General features: G+C 31.8%; 1 protein-coding gene across 1 annotated transcript; it reads right to left on the bottom strand.

The window, feature by feature from the left end:
- Nucleotides 1–4426: 4426 nt before the first annotated feature.
- LOC145277744 (uncharacterized) lies at nucleotides 4427–16591 on the bottom strand. The gene is made up of 2 exons (XM_080129459.1): nucleotides 16504–16591; nucleotides 4427–7599 (listed from the first exon to the last, which is right to left on the bottom strand). The coding sequence occupies exon 2, from the start codon at nucleotides 7452–7454 to the stop codon at nucleotides 6558–6560; it is 897 nt and encodes a 298-aa protein (XP_079985585.1). The 5' UTR covers nucleotides 7455–7599; nucleotides 16504–16591; the 3' UTR covers nucleotides 4427–6557.
- Nucleotides 16592–17220: the final 629 nt, after the last annotated feature.

Raw genomic sequence — 17220 nt, 5'->3', positions numbered from 1 at the left:
CAAAACAAATAAAATAAATTTCATACATAGAACATTTTTGCATCAATTTTGTGTCCCTTTGTAAAGATTAAAGTTAAAAGGGTGACCTCAAGGCTCCCTTGGGTGTAAGAGTGCACCACTTCATTCTCAGAATTACTCCACTTGCCTTTGATCCTTCTCTTATAATGCTGAATGTTTAGCAAGAGGGCATCAAGTACCATTTTTTTTAAGTCTTTGGCATGACTAGATTGAGGATTGAATCCCAGTTTCCCAGCCTATTAGCAACCACTTTTACAGTTATGCCAAATAGGCAAGAAATAAAGATAACATATCTTATGTCTAAAATCCTTATTCTAACTTTCTAAAATTTAAGGCTGAAGATTAAGAAGTATTAACAAAAAAAATTGAAATTCAATGAATCTTGTTTAATTGGTGTCTAATAACCAGATCAAATTCAATGCAAATCTGAAATATTTAAATTTTCAAATGAGAGAATATACCGTTATTTTTAAATATATTTTAAAATCTTTTGAAATGAGGTTCCATAATTTATGCATTCATTCTTTTGCGGACTGCTATCTCCTCTTCATAGTTGTTATTGTTTCACCATGTTTTGGTCAACTCATCCCCTGGCCTTCTCAGGTGATTAACCGCGATCGGATAGGAAGACAAAGTCTTGTAACTGTACTGTGTACTGAGAATTTGAAAAGTGAAGTGTCGAATATAATGATAAAATCATTTTTATTTACTGATTTTTTTTTTGTAAGTCCTATATTTCGCTAATACATAGCCTCATCAGGGTCGAAAGTCCGGTTTGTGAATTCTTTTTTCTTTTTCTTCATTTTGGTGTTATGGCTAAGAGAAGAGAATTTACGTGCTGTTCCGGTGGTTTCAAGTGTGTAATGCTCTTCTCTTCGCCATAACATCAATATGAAGAAAAAGAAAAAAATTCATAAACCGGACTTTCGACCCTGATGAGGCTATGTATTAGCGAAATATCGGACTTACAAAAAAATCAGTAAATAAAAATGATTTTATCATTATATTCGACACTTCAAAATTTTCAAATTCCCACTTAAATTTTACTTTAAAAATAAGTGTCTTCAAAAAGTGTGTGACCATCTTTTACTTTATATACATTTACATTTTTATGTCAGAAAATTTTCACTATCTTTCACTTAGTTTCTTATTTTCTAATGTTTTTCTTGGAGATCATAGACTCAAACAGAATTATTTTTAGGATTCTTACTGTCCCTTTTAGCCCAATTATTTGTATCTTATTCACCGGTTATAAGAGTGTACTTTTGTCTTGTTAAACAGTTTCAATAATTTTTTTTTTTTACATAGGCGTCACCACTTATCAAGGCTGAGAGGCCACTCAAGGATAAAGGTTAAAGAGTGAACAGTAGTCAAAAGGGCAATATAGTAATCGATATTAATGGAAGTTCGGTAAATTTGTTAACTTAAATGGAATGGTTCATCAGAAACTTGTTTACGTTGGACTTGAAGACCACCATATTATAGACAGCTGGAAAGCAGGAAAACAATTCCACAGACGTGCAGTTCTAAGAAAGAAGCTTTGTTCATGGAATCTACATTTAGGTTTAGGCACAGATAAAGATTGGGGGGAATTATTGAGTGTTTTTAGCTAGACGAGTGTTTCTTGCGAAAGTTTGGCGAGGGGGGACCATAGATTGAAGCTCAGTCGAACACTTTCTATGAAAATAACGATAAAGCAGAGACAAACTCGCAACATCTCTTCTGTGAGATAGAGATTGCAGCGAAGACAAAAAGGACACCTCCTACAAGGCCACGAAGTCTATTTTGAACTCTATCAAGGCAGGACAGGTTCTTTCTAGCAGCTCCTGCTCAGATGTGGCAACAGTATTCCATCCTTGGACGTACCTGGCTCTTATATAGATAGAGAATTGCATCAGCAGTGAGATATCTACTGGATTGATAGAAGGATCCCACCATTTTTCCAGCAGCTTTGGCAACAGATTTGATGTACATATTCCATTTAAGGTCAGGAGTAAAGGTCAAGCCCAGAAGCTTGTCAAAACTTGACTACCCAAGACAAGAGCTATTCATTTTAATTGATGCCGATGGGGATCAGAACGTTGATGGTGTAAAGATAAAAGCTTGGTTTTAGATGCATTAAAAGTAACCAGCCACTCCTTTTCCCATTGTACAACGTGATCAAGATCAGAGGAGAGAGAACTTGGTCGTTTACTGTCTTAGATGTGCTACCATAGATGGTAGTGTCATCAGCAAAAATGTCTACGAATGATGTAAGGATATGATTAGGAAGATCATTAATGTAGATCAGGAAAAGAGTTGGGCCCAGGATGGACTCCCGAGGGACTCCAGCATTGATACTGTGAGCTTCTGATTTTTGCCCCTCAACTACTACTCTTATCAGAGAGAAATGATTTAATAATTGAGAAGACATTTCCAGCTATACCATAGCTGGAGATCTTGTGAATTAAACCTTTATGCCATACTCTATTAAAGGCCTTTGATATGTCAAGAGCAATTGCCCTAGAAAGGTTATCTCTGTCGAGAGATTCGCTAATCCTATGAGTTATAACTAAGCACATTTGTTATAGATCTAGCAGAACGGAAACCATATTGTGTGTCACTAAGAAAGTTATTTTTGTTGAGATGGTTGATTACTTCTCTATTTAACACAGATTCCAGCAACTTACTCATGACGCACAGGAGAAATATTGGCCTGTACTGAGAGGGGGATGAACGATCACCTGAATTCTTAAATACAGGGCATACTGATGAGATTTTCCAGGGTGATGGGAAGCAATTCTCCTTAAGACAACATTTAAACAGTTTTGTAAGTATGGGCGCTAGTTCTGGTTGAAGTTTTTTGAATACTATAATTGGAATACCGTCAGGGCCGGTTGCTTTACTGGAATCAAGGTTTTTGATTAGCTAAGCAACATCACGAACAGATATTTGTATATCACAGTGTGTTTTTTGATACAGGAGGAAATATTGAGGGTTGGCGCCCTTGGTCGCAAAGGGTAGAATTAGCTGCAAAGTTCTTGGCAAAGAGTTTGGCTTTGTCTGATGCTGACTAGATTACCTCAGGTTCATTGATGATAGTTGGGATAGAGCACACGCTTCTGTTCAGGATTCTATTTGCCAAAACTGGTGGGAACCATTAATATTAATAACCAAGAATCATTTTTTATTATTTGTCTTTAATTTTATTTCCATCTATCACCATCCCAATCAATTTTTTTTTTATATAGCCTTAGAAGTTTTGTTTCACAACTAATTCAGACATAAAAATTCAAAATCAAACAACTGACACCAAATTACAAACATCAGTTCTCATGCAGAGTTGTTGGTATGGTTGATTGGAATTGGAATCAAGCTTTTGAAAATGTTAATTTTTTTTTTCACACTTTTTAGCTACTTCTGCAGTTTGCAGAAGTAGCTAAAAGCAACAAGCTGAGATACCTGACCAGTCTATTACACCAAATAAAAAAAAATTAAAAAAACATTGATTTTTTGCTTTTAATTTAATTATCAATGTTTGTCAGTATTGTTCTTAGCAAAAATGTTTTCATTTTCAAACATTTTTATCAACCCTATAAATCAACTGCATTCTTTTAAAGATTACCTAGCAAATTTATGCAAAGTTTCATTGATTTTTTTTATTTACACAAGTAAAATAAATTTACATTGTATGATATATAGATTTTATATTTACTGTTAGTTTAAAAAAAACGGACAAAAACAATTTATCACTAGTAGCAGCAATAAAAAAATCAATTTAAAAAAAAGAATTGTTTTTGAAATCAGAAATTAGGCTCAAATTTTTCTGATTTCAATATCTCTAAAGGTTCCAAATTTTATTGCCCCAACACTACTATTTATTATTAGTGCTGGGAAGATTACTCAGAATCTGGAATTAAAAAAAAAGAAAATCAGAACTTTTTTAGGCATCAGAATCAGTTCTGGAGGCTAATTTCAGATTCCAAAAATGTTAAAAAAATTTTTGTTTGTTTAAAATTTAATTTTCAATTCCTGATTATGGTAAGAATGGCATGAGTAAATAAAAAAAAAAGAATCGGATTCTATAATTGTTTTGAAATCAAGAAAATATTGGAATTGTCCCATCACTAGCATAGATGGTTTATGATCATGTGGAGTGTTTGACTTATTGGATAAATCATTGCATAAACATGTCTTGAATTGCAGGAATGTTGGCTGGCCAAGGAAACTTGGAAGCAAGTAATTGCACATAGCTGTACAGAGTTTGAAGAGAGTCGGCCGATTGAACCGTACAGATAGGAGAGTGAGTTTGTAAAATATCAAAAAGATGTTGGATATCTTGACAAGGGAAGAGTGGCGTAAAATGAAAAGTGAGAAAAATAAACCAATGTGTGCATGTTTTTTTTCAATTACAAATGTAACAATTAACAATTTTTTCAGAATTTATTTAAGAATTGCATATTTTATAAAGAATACAATTTCCCACATTTAACATCTGTAATTTCCAAAAGAAAGTGGAAGTTTTGTTACACAATAAAGATTGAATTTCAATTATTCCAAATTATAAATTGTTTACTTTTGTTCTTGTCAGTTGTAAGTTTTTTTCCCTTGAAGCAATGAAACAAAAATGACTTTATTTTTACTTCATTTCAATCACACGATAACCAAGCTTTTGCATAATCTCTATCACTGTGCATATTCGTTGCTTCTGTCAGATTCCATCTCCCTAGATCGAATCCGTCTCCTGGTTTTGTTTATCCATTCCCTCCTCAGTTTACATCACATTAGATTTTCTGACCCACATTTCCCCAAATACTAATTGTTTACCTAGTTTCATCAGAAATTCAGATCACATTCCTTTAAAATCATTTTGATGAATTCATAATCCTTATCTATGATTTGCCTTATTGATGTTAATGTTAAAGAAATGTTTTTCATTTTCGATATACCTCCAAAAGTAATCCTTTCAAGTTTTTTTCTTGTTATTTATTTTTATATGTACTTTCAACTTGAGACAACTTTGTGTTTTTAACCTTTGCTGCCCTTGATCTGTGTCATTATTAGTTTGACCGGATTTTAGTTGAGACTAGATTAGCACACATGAACAGTAAAGTTTCCTTTTGTATAATTTTTAAAATAAATATGTTATTACTGTTAAAAGTGACATTTTAAGGGAATCAAAGTATTAAGTTAAAATCATGGATTGGAGAACACCCATGTCAACAGGTTTGGAGGTAGATAGTTCAAGCCCTGAGTATGTACATAATAATCTAAGATTGAAAAAAAAAAGAAAATAATTAGGTAATTATGCAGTATAGTTAAGAAAATATGTTTTAAAAAGAAAATTTACAACAAATAATTTTTTACCAAATGGAAGAAAATTTAATAATCTATTGATCTGCATAGTTTTCCAGTTGTAAACTTTCTTTTAAGTGTTTGTTCTTTCAGATTTTCTACCATGGGTGGGCACATAACGTAAAATGATTCATTATAGTGCAAAGTAATTTGTATTATAGACAAGTGCATTGTCTTTAATTTTATTGTCCATAAATAAAAAATAAATAAAAGTGCAAAGAAAGAAAGGAAGAATTTAAAAAACTGTTTTAATAAGTTAAGAATCTACAGATTGGTCGAAAAATAAATATTCAACAGACTGTTGACAGTTATTGTATTTTATTTTAATTTTCAACTTTTAAAACCTATGACAGCAAACCTTTACATCATGTAAAGAAAATGTGATTCTTGAATCCATTCTTTTTTTTTTTACAATATTTCTTGACTGTGATACAAAATCTAAAGCAACACTGAAAAGTTCCAAAACTGAAAAGCTATACAGATTGATAGATTAAATTTTCTTGCATTTAGTAACAGTTATTTGTTGTAAATATTTTTTTATCCATCTTTTTCTTGTTAACAATGCTGCACAATCACTAATAATTTAAAGAGAACTTTTCTGCATGTCAACCATTAAGAAAATGGAATCTGTTCCCGTTTTTGGAACTTTTGTTTAAGTATTTATTTTATTTTTTTTTTTCAAATTTTGTATCGCAGCCAAGAAGTCTCATAAAAAATAGGGATTCAAGAATTACATTTTTCTTTGTGATTCGAAGGTTCGCAGTCACTTTTTTCAAACTGAAAATAAAAATAAAATACAATATAAACTGAAAACAGTCTGTTAAATATTTCATTTTCAACTGATTTTTAACTTACAGAAACTGTTCTTAAGTGCTTTATTTCAAAGTACTTGGCACTATTATGTTTATAATATGGATTACTTTACACTATACTGAACCATTTGATCTCATGTGCATATCCACGAGATACAAAATCTGAAAGAACAAACACTTAGAAAAAAGTTAAAAAAAAAACTGAAAAGCTATGCAGATCGATGGAAGATTAAATTTTCTTGTGTTTGGTAAAAATTATTTATTATAAATTTTTTTTCACATCTTTTTTTCTTATTAACAATGCTGCACAATCACTAAAATAATAATAATAAAAATAAAAAAATAAAACTTTGCTACATATGAACCATTAAGAAAATAAAATCTGACGTTTTGTTACAATTTTTGAGGAGAAACTTTCTTGCACGTCTTGTTCAACAAATGTCTTTTTACATTATATTTTCGTGAAAAGACCATGCCACAGAGGTGACAGTTGAAAAGGTCCTTTTTTGCGTGGATCTTTATGTGCAGATTACATTCAAGTTGGCGTGAGAAAGAAGAGCTGCACTGGTTGCACTTAAAGGGCTTTGTTGACATGTGCACAACTTTGTGCCGCTTGAAGTTGAAGGGGCAGCTGAATTTGCTTGAGCACTTGTCACAGTGGTAGTCGACTTTGACGGAATGGGTTTTTATGTGCCTCTTTAAATCGTTTGATTGACGAAAGCGTTTGTGGCACTGTTCACACTTATACGGCTTCTCTTGCAAGTGTATTCGCTTGTGTTTACCAAAGCTCGAACTGTCAGCAAAAACTTTATCACATAGATCACAGACTTTAGAGGGCCTTGGCTTGTAAATCCGTTTTCGTTTTTTTGCCTGCGTTTTATCTGGCAGCTTCTTCGTGATCACATCGTCGTCTTTGCCATCGTCATTCATTTCATGTTTTTTGCCATCGTCATCTATCCCATTTTTTTTGCCCTTCTCATCTATGCCACATGCTTGTGATTCTATCTTTTTGTCACCAGATAAGGGAGGCGTGTTTCTTTTGTTTTTTCTGTTTGCAAACAATGACAAAGAAATCTTTAAGGTGGGCTTAGATTTGTCACAAACATGTTTCTGTTTCTGGGGTGCTGTCCTGTGAGGCTGGCTCTTTGCATCAAATTTCTCAACAAAATTTCTGTTTTTGCAATCTTGCAAGTTAGCATTTTCATCTTCACAGTCTTTTGAGATGTCATTTGCACAAGCATCGTCAGATTTATTTTCCTCAAAAACAAAAAGTGGTTCTTCTTCTGGCATAATACTGTGAAGCAATCAGTAAAACAAAAAAATAAAAGGAAGAAAAATGTTTTTGTTTAATGTCAGGTAGAAGTCACAAAAAGTGTTTTTCAAGCAAATCTTTTTTTCCTGCACTTGCCAAATAATGACAAGTAAAAATTCAGATCTGAAAAAAAAAAAAAAAAAAAAAAAAAAAATTCTTTCTTTCAAATAATTTGTATAAGAATTAAAGGTATTATTGGAATGTTAATATTGAAATAAAAATGAGGTTCTACTGTTTCTAGGCGATTACATGTAAACCGGGCAAAAAAATAGAATAAAAGTTTGGTGTATTTCTGACAACTCTTTTGGGCTATTTCTATAGCACACTGATTATGTCTCATTTGTAAGACAATCTTGTTCAAAATATTTGGTCAGTTTTGTGATGGAGGATGTTTGTCCCTATGAACAGTAAAGGAAGTCATTCACTTTAACAGAGGTGAGAGACATCAGGAAAATCTTAAGATGTCATCCTAGTAGGAAGATCCTTTATGACATCATAAATTTTAAACTGGGTAATTTTTATAGTTTATTTATGAATAGTGTTTCACAAAAAGCTAATTCTAAAATTATATATATATAAAAATAATTAGTTAATGTATACAAAGCACCCCCTCTCAAATTTAGATTTTGGAGATTTAATACAGTTTTGATTACTAATCTATAAAATAAAAATTGGTGAAGAGACTTTCTTTTTTGTTAACATGAGAAGGATCTTTTGCTATTTGCCTGCAAAATTATAAATCCCAGGACCCATACAAAACAGTTACCCACTGAAAATTCTTCATCATTTCATCTTTTTTAGGGCAACAATTTTATCGTTTTACCCTGTATATTCTTATCTCTTGTATAAAAATGTTTAGTTATACAGTTTCGTTTTCACAATTTTCATTTACAAAACTGTTCATGTTTAGATAGCATTTGCCATCAGTGATCCTTCTATTCTCTTAAGGCTTCATTTATTTCCATTTTTCTAAGTATACTTTGCATGTAACGTCCATATACATCCATTCATTTTCTTCCTTCGCCAAAACATAACTCTTTGTACCCAATTCATATTAAATGTTGGTGTAGTTTTTGGCTAAAAACAAAGATGCTATCATCATTCAGAATGGCCTCTACCACAGCCAAGGACCATGTCACAGTTAACAAAATTTCCCCTTTCCATATTAAGAATGGATTTCTAAATAATGTTATTACTTTAGTACGGTTCATAAATTGGAGAAGTACCAACTTTTTAAGTTAGAGGAATGTGCCATGCTTAGGCAGGGAACATAAGCTTGTACTTGGCTCCTCAGAAGCACAAACTAGAGTCATGCACTCATTTTTTCCAATCACATCTGATTTTCACTTGAAGCTGATGTTTAAATTAAACAACCAGGTCTGGTCCAGCCCCATGAACCTCACTCATTTAAAGATGAAACCCATGTCACCATTCTTGCTACAGCTAGGATGGAAAGAAGCACCATTTTCTTCATCGGTCACAGAGTTAAGTTGTGCATGAGAAATGCTACATTCAGAACTCAGATGCTCAGCATAGATGCAAGCCATTACCTTGTTGACATATTTCCAGAGTCACCAAAGTTTGCTATAAATGAAAAACACGTGCTCAAACGTTTCTTCTTCATTACCCTCTCAGTGCAAGCAGTAAGAGTCTGTACTCACACCATCTCTGGTCAGTTTGCCATAAAGAAGCAACATGTTCCAGACAAATCGCCAGATTAGAGAGTACTCAGAGTTGTTGAGATAACTCTGGCTTTACATCCAAATTCCTCTGAGAGTGGATCTAATCCTTCAACCATCTCAAGCGCTACTCAAATAGAACCTTCCACTAGATCCATATATAATCTCTTCCTAGGCTGTGCAAAATCCATGATCTCTAACATTTTAAACACCGTTTGACATTCAGTGAAGAACTCCTGTCCACCCCCACCCTCAATTTACAATAGGTTAATACTAAATTGATTTTAATTCCAATATGTTCAGCATGTCATAATCTTTTTAAAAATATGTAATTTTTATCGACTATACACAATTTTAGGTACTTGTGCCAAACAAGTACTATACTATTGTCAAAACTTTTCGGTCAATTCACATAAAACACCAAAAAGGTGCCAAAACACTGAGCCAATGAAATCACAGCAGACAACATCATTTAAGAAAACATTCATCTGCTATCATTGGTTCTTTACATTAAAATAAATATTTATCTTGATTTGAACAAAAAAACATAAAATCAAAAACATTTCTTACTGATCAGTTTGTTATTCAAAAAATGACTTTGTTCAAGTACAATCTTTGATTGTTTACAAAAAAATTACGCTTGTTTTGTGCAGACTGTTCTGCTTCATATTGAATGTTTGGAAAAAGTCCCTACTGATTAATGTTTACTAGTTTTAAAATATTCTGAAAAAGAGTCAAGTTCGTTTGCTTCAGGAGATTCAACATGAAACAGAATGATCCACACGAAACGGAAGTAAATCGTTTGTGAACAATCAAAGATTGTACTTGAACAAAGTCATTTTGGAATAAACAACTGATAAGTAAAAAATGTTTGTTTCTGTTCAAATCAGCATAAATAGACAGAACTTAAACAAAGCCCAAAAAATAAATATTTATTCATGAAACTTACTTTACAGTGAGTGTTTCTTTTTCTTGATTTGAATTTTAATTTTCTTAAAGTTTCGTAAAAATAGTCCAATAATTATTCATGGTATTTTCTTTGTAAGCAAAAGAAGTTTTCATTCTTCAATCAATTTTTTATTGAATTATCTTCATAATAAATGCTTTTTTTTTTTTTTTTTTTTTTTTTAAAAACAAAAATCCAGTTTTTGCACAAAAAAAAAACAAAAACAAACAAAAATCACAAAACTTTTGTTCGGCACTTTTCAGTGTTTTATGTAAATCAACAGAAAATTCCAACGATAGCGTAGTCCTTATTCTGCATAAGTACCCAAATTTATACCATTTTTTCAAAATAGATTAGTTCTTATGTGAAAGTGCAGGACACAAAATGTCCTGTCTATCTAATATAATAGGTAGGTACAGGCAAAACGAATAATGTATAAACATTTTGACCCCTTCCCCTTTACTTAAAAAAAAAAAAAAAAAAAAAAAAAAAAAAAAATCACCAAAAATCAGGAAATTAACCAATTTTAATGAAATTTTCAGCATTTATCAAATAATTATCGCGGAATACTGAACTAATTATTTTTATTTAAATTTTAGTGCAAATGTATTATTTTTTTTAAACAAAAAATACCTTTACTAACGTTATGGTTTTTGGTAGTAATTATAAATACACAAAAATCTATTTTTGCTTTTTTATATAAATAAAGCATCCTAATTTGTAACAATAAAAATAAAATAATTTTTGCAGGAACGTTATGAAAAAAGCTCCTAAATCCGTATTAATGAATTCAATATAACTCAAAGAAAAATGAATTTCTCAAACTACCGATATTACCATTGAATTAAGCATTGTTTATGTAACATTTTCACACACAAAAAAAAATTATAATTGCAAAAAATATTTCTATTTTTTTTTTTTTTAATTACAGGTTTCGCATAATTTTTATATGCAAGATTTTAATAATTTCCTTGCCTGCAAGAATGTGAAACTTTCGGTGTAACATACTTGTTATATAATATTGAACAATAATTAAAAAAAAATTAATTTAAAAACAGGAACATAGAAAAATAATTAAATTAAAAATATGGATAAATTTATACAAACGGTCAGAATAGTAATGTACGGATTCAGTGTTTAGAAAAACTTTAGTTTGTTGCATTTTGTGAACGAATCACTCAGTTTTAGGCTAATTAATTTATGTTTTGTACAGACAAGGTGTTTTTTTTTTATTTAATTCAATATCTTAGGACTTTACTAATTATCTTTGAAATAGACCAAGAAAACCAATATTTATCTTTTAAAGGATTTTTACAATGAATTTATTTAACTTCAAAAGTTAGCTGAATTGAGTAGCTCACCGTGAAAAACATTTTTCATAATTTTTTTTTTCACATATTTTTTTTCCTTTTGGAAATTAAGTTTAGTCCTTAATCTTTTAAATGCAATCAAAAAATAGTCGGAAACCTACAAAAAATTATGATAAATCGGCTTTCAAAACTAGGTTCCCCTATCGTTCTCCGCCCATTTTTGCCCATACCTAATAATAGGCACTTTCACTTGCAATATAATTGTCGGATAATTGTCTGTCTCTTAAATTTTTCTTGTTTTTGGATGATTTAAATTTTTAAATTTTTCTCATTATGTACCGAATATTTTTTAATGAAACCTGCATAAAATATATTTCTTATTTCCTTTTAAACACATTTTTAGAGTATTTAAAAATATTGCATCTAAGAAATGTTATTTGCAAGTTTCTGTTTTTAAATTTCAAGACGTTACATGCAATGATGTGGTTGCATGGTAGTAGTCTGAGGTGCAATACAGATGAAGAGAGAGAAACACACACACACACACATACGAATAGAGTGAAAAACTATATTGATATTAGATATTTATTTATATCATTAAAGCATTTCAGGTGAAAACATTATGTCATATCGAAATTAGTATAACTTTCAAAAATTATGAAAAATGAGTCAATAGATAAATAATTACCAGAAAAAAATATGGTGTTTGTGTAGATTGGTGATCTTTTAAACCAATGCGTTTCAAATGAAAACATTATTCTGTCATTGTTATTAATTTAATCAAATTGTTATTAAGTCATAACTAATTCTGTCATTGTTTTAATGTCTACTTATAAAATTACTATATGCAAAAGCTTTTTTTTTTAAATTTTTTTTTTTTACACAGTGGTCACCACTTATCAAGGCCTGGAAGCCACTCAGGGATAAGGGTTATTGCAAGTACATTACGTTAGTGTGGAGATTTGATGAAGTGTTTACTTAAGGGGGCGGTTCATTAGGAATTTGTTAACGTTGGACTTGAACACATCCAAGTTGTAGTCAGGTGGGAAGCAGGGAGACAGAACAGAGTTCCACAGGCGTGCAGTTCTAAGAAAGAAGCTTTGTTCATGGAATCTACGTTTTGATTTAGGCACAGATAAAGAGTGAGGGAAATTTTTCACAGTGGATTCGGCTAGACGGGTGTTTTTCGTGAAGGACTGGCGAGGAGGGACCAGAGATTGGAGTTCAGACGAGCACCTACCATGGAAATAACGATAAAACAAGGATAGGCTCGCAACGTCTCTTCTGTGGGAGAGAGGTTGCAGGGTAGAGAAAAGAGCATCCCCCACTAAGCCACGAAGTCTATTTTGTACTCTGTCAAGGCAAAGATTTTTAGACACACCCTCTTCTAAAAAACAAAAAATGCACAAAATTTATTTCTCATATTTGGTTAGCTGCCCTAAAATGTTATAATTTCCTGGAAATGGGGGAGCATTATATGTTAAATTTATATATGAAACTGATCCCCCCCCCCTATTATAAATTCTAATTTTTTTCAATGTGTTATAATCACCTAAAAAAGTAGAATCTCATTGGGGTGGTGTTAGCTAATACCAAAAACATGACTAGAAGATAAATAAAAAAGAAAAAAAAATTTAGTTCAAATTTATTTACCTTATCTTCAATTGTTGGTTATTGTCTGTTGACAATTTTACTAATTGTGGCTAATTCCTATTTCAGTCACCTAAATTATGTCGAGTGAAATAGGTTTTGGTATTTACATCCTAACAAATTATTTTTACTTACAAAAGTTTCAGATGAAAACATTACCTATTTGTCGTGTCGAAATTAATATCAATACCAAAATTATGGAAAAAAATTAATCAATAGAAAAATAATTCATCTTCTAGGAGTCTGATTAGAAACTTAGTTTTAGTAGTGTTTTTTTTTAATACTGGTTTATTATTTATGAGCCCAGACATCAATATAAGCCAAACTCTAGATCAATAAATAATTGATACAATATGACACTTGGTAAATATTAGTATAGCTACATAAAATAGTGCTTAATTCTATAGATGTAACAAGTGCGTGCAATAATGCAGTTGGTGGTTCACGTGTATGAGCGGTACTCCTCCATATATTTTTATTTTCATCTTTTCAGTGGATTATTATCAAATGGACACTAATGTATCAGATTATAAAAAAAGGAAAAAGTTAATCTTTAAATATTTGTAGGGGTGCTCAGTTTCTAATTCAACATTCTAGGTAAATCGATCACCCATTTTAGAATCACCTGCTGTTTTTAGGCCAAATTTCACAAATTTAGCCTTAAAGCAATTTGGTCTTTTTTTTTTTTTTTTTTTTTTTTTTCAATTTCGCTTGAAATTTGCCATTTTCTGATTATTTTATATACATATTTAAGGTTATCTTCAAGTTTTGTTAACCCGAAATTTACAAAGATTTTGCCCAGAGAAATATTTTTCTTTTCTTTTTTTTTTTAATATGCAGTGTTCAAGTTTCGTCACCTGCAGTTACAATTTTTAAATTAACAGGAAAACTCTTTTGTATACTTACGTGTGTGCACAATAAATCGAGCCCTTATATTGGAACTACTCGATGAGAACGCGCACACTCCTTTTACATAAAGGATTTTTCATTTATCAATCTAAGGGCAATAATAATTGGTCAATGTGTGCTAGACCTTTAAAAAGTTGACTTTTAGTGGTATTCAGGTCTGTTGCCAAGTTTGTTTTCATGCGCATACATTCAATTTTTGTGCATGCAAAATTTATATACAAATTCAATTGAAATTAAATTTTTATATTTTACTTTGTAAAGTTTTTTTTTTTTTAATTACATTTTCACCCCAAACAAAGAAGTGCCACTTTGATGTAGGGGGCTACTATCAGGGACATAAGTTGAAGGGATACTATGTAGGGAGTTGAGCAGCAAGACGTCTGTTCACATTACACTTGAACTTCTGCATGTCAGTACAGTTGGGGAAGCAGGAACTCAGAAGGGAATTCCAAAGTCTAGCAGTTCTGGAGAAGAAACTATTGGAGTATAAGGCTTTCGTACATCTAGAGGTCTCTACTGTGTAGGGTTATGACTTTGCTGCTTGTCGGGTTTGTTGGGGGTAATTATGTTGAAAGGGTACAAGGGATTGTAGTTTGTCGGAACACCCATCATTAAAATACTTGTAAAACAGGTAGAAGGATGCAACATTTCATCGATGGGACAGAGGTTGAAGCTTAGATGAAATTTCAGGACCTATCAGGTTGGCGATTCTTTTTTGAACCCTGTCCAGGAATGAGAGACTAGTAGCAACAATACTCCATACATGGGCGAATGGTGGCCTTGTAGAGGTACAGGATACTTTCAGGCATAAGTAACTTTCTAGCATGGTAGAGAGAGCCCACCTTTATCGCAGCATCCCTGGCAATGCTCTCGATGTATCTGTTCGAACTCATCTTCCCTATAAATGCTGAGAAGTTTGAACAAAGTACTTTCAGGTAATGTATCTTTAGCGATAGCTATTGGTGGTTGAGAAGGTTTCTTGTAATTATTAAAGGAAACAAGCTTAGTCTTGGCAGGATTAAACGTTATCGTCCATTTTTTTACCCCATTTCGAGGTCTTCCTCTAGGGTTTCCACCATTGCCTTGGAGATGTGTTCATTCATTCAGTTTATAAACAAAGACGTTTAGGAAATTGACCCCCCACCTCTAAATTCCACAAGTTACACTTTTTTTTCTTCTTTTTTCTCATCGATTACAACTTAACTTTCAGATTATAAAAAAATGTGAAAAAAAATATCAAAATATTTAATGATTTTTTTCGTCGGCAATCAGTTTTTAATTATTAACACGTAATCACCGAGAAAAATATTGCGACTCTCGCATAGACAGTCTTAAAAAAGGGGGGGGGGGGTAGGAAGAGAACTTTCTTAACCCTCTTTCACCCCTTCTCATCTGATCTATTTCATTCGCATCGTCTCGCTCCAACCACTATGTAACCCGGGTATAAGAGACCCCCAATATAAGAAAAACGGATAAAAGATAAATTTTTCTCTGATCTCAAATTATTCGAATATAAGAACGCTGTAAGGGCACTAATTAGTCTCTTATATCCGGGTTACACTGTATAAGAAAATGCCCACTCCAAGAATGGACCGTTTGCAAAATTTTACGGAAAATAATGTATTACAGGAAAGTTACAGTAAATTACAGTAAGGTTAGACAGACACGTTTGAATTGTCAGATGTTATTACTCATAACCCCAGAAAAGTGTTTTTTTTTTTTGTATACAATTAAACTTTGTATTCAATTCCGTTTGAATTGAAAATTTTTCCGACGCAAAAATAGGACATTACTGTGATGTCCATTTACAGCCTACTCGAAAACTTGTCAAAGTCCTCATTTGGAAAGAGAGTAAAAATTTACCATACCCACTTATTTTTATAGACGGGAATAAACACCGGTCGCGTAAGAGAGTCGCAATATTTTTCTTAGTGATGGTCACAAAGTACATGTTCAATTTGGTAGAACGTTATAATTAAAAATTGATCCCTAACGATAAAAGTCATTTTTTTTTTTTTTTAATCTAAAAGTTAAGTTTGTGATCGATGAGATTAACGTGCAAAAAGAAAAAAGTGTAAATTGTGGAATTTAGAGGTGGGAGTCAATTTCCTAAACGTATGCCAAAAAACATTTTGTTTAACAATTTTCACGCTTTGCAAGAAATGCTTTTCTGACTTGTATATATGTCACCAAATTTTTAGCTTTGCTTTTATTTATTTTCATACATTGGACAAAACTTCCTACAACACTATAAAAGTAAAATGAAACAAGTTAATGGCAAAGTTGACTCAACGGTTTTATTTTTACTTTTTATGAAAGCAACAACAAAAATTAAAACACGCCCGGTATTAACCTAAACAATATTAAACCAGGGCCCATATGTTAACAATAAAGATAGAAGAGAAAAATAACCCGACCGTTATAAGTTAATTTCGTCAGAATAAATTTTCTAAAAAAGATAAAACTCTAAGAAAAATAGAAACAAAAACAAAAAAACCCTCAAATATTTGTTACAGTTGAAGGTTACACTTACCACACACAGAATAACAAGCAAATGAATGAGTTTCAAAAAACACGTGTGTTTTCCAACCGGTGTAAGTCGAAATTTGTTTCCGTTTGAGGGGGGGGGGTAACTAACTAAATAAATAACTTAACAATGCGTTTGTTAAGTTATCAATGATTTATTTTTGTTTTGAATTTTAAATAAAAATTCGTACAACGCACAGTCCTCACATTTTTATACCGAATCTGGCTTTTCTACACTATTGGGACGAAATTTTGTATGGAGGGTTTGTTTTTTTTTCAAATAAAAAACAATATTTTCAACTGATTTCTTTTTTTTTTTTTTTTGCCAATTCTAATAAGTTACAATTAGTGGCTTTCAAATTATGCAGTCGAAATTACCTGAATTTTACTGAATAATAATAATAATAATAAAAAAAAACTTTAGGTGAAATGTTACTTTAACTACAACAGCTTTTGGTCAAGATCAAAGTGTAGTATCTGTTCTTCAGGTGCTGCTGCTGCACTTCTATTTCTTGTTCTCTTTCGGTGGAGGAGAAATCCTTCACGACTGAGACAATTTTTATTTTTGTACCTTTTCGCCACATTAAAAAACGACCCTGGTGTCTAACTCTGTCCCGTGGGGAGGCATAGTAAATAGGTACAACAGAATACCGACAATTTTAACAACCGGTTCTTGGCCTTCGGGACAAGATCAAAGTGTAATCCCTTGGCCTTCGGGACAAGA

This window comes from Euprymna scolopes, chromosome 6 (genome assembly GCF_053919585.1).
Source record: "Euprymna scolopes isolate OS-2025 chromosome 6, ASM5391958v1, whole genome shotgun sequence".
NCBI classification, from domain to species: Eukaryota; Metazoa; Mollusca; class Cephalopoda; order Sepiida; family Sepiolidae; genus Euprymna; species Euprymna scolopes.
This window is presented reverse-complemented; position numbering and strand designations above follow the sequence as displayed.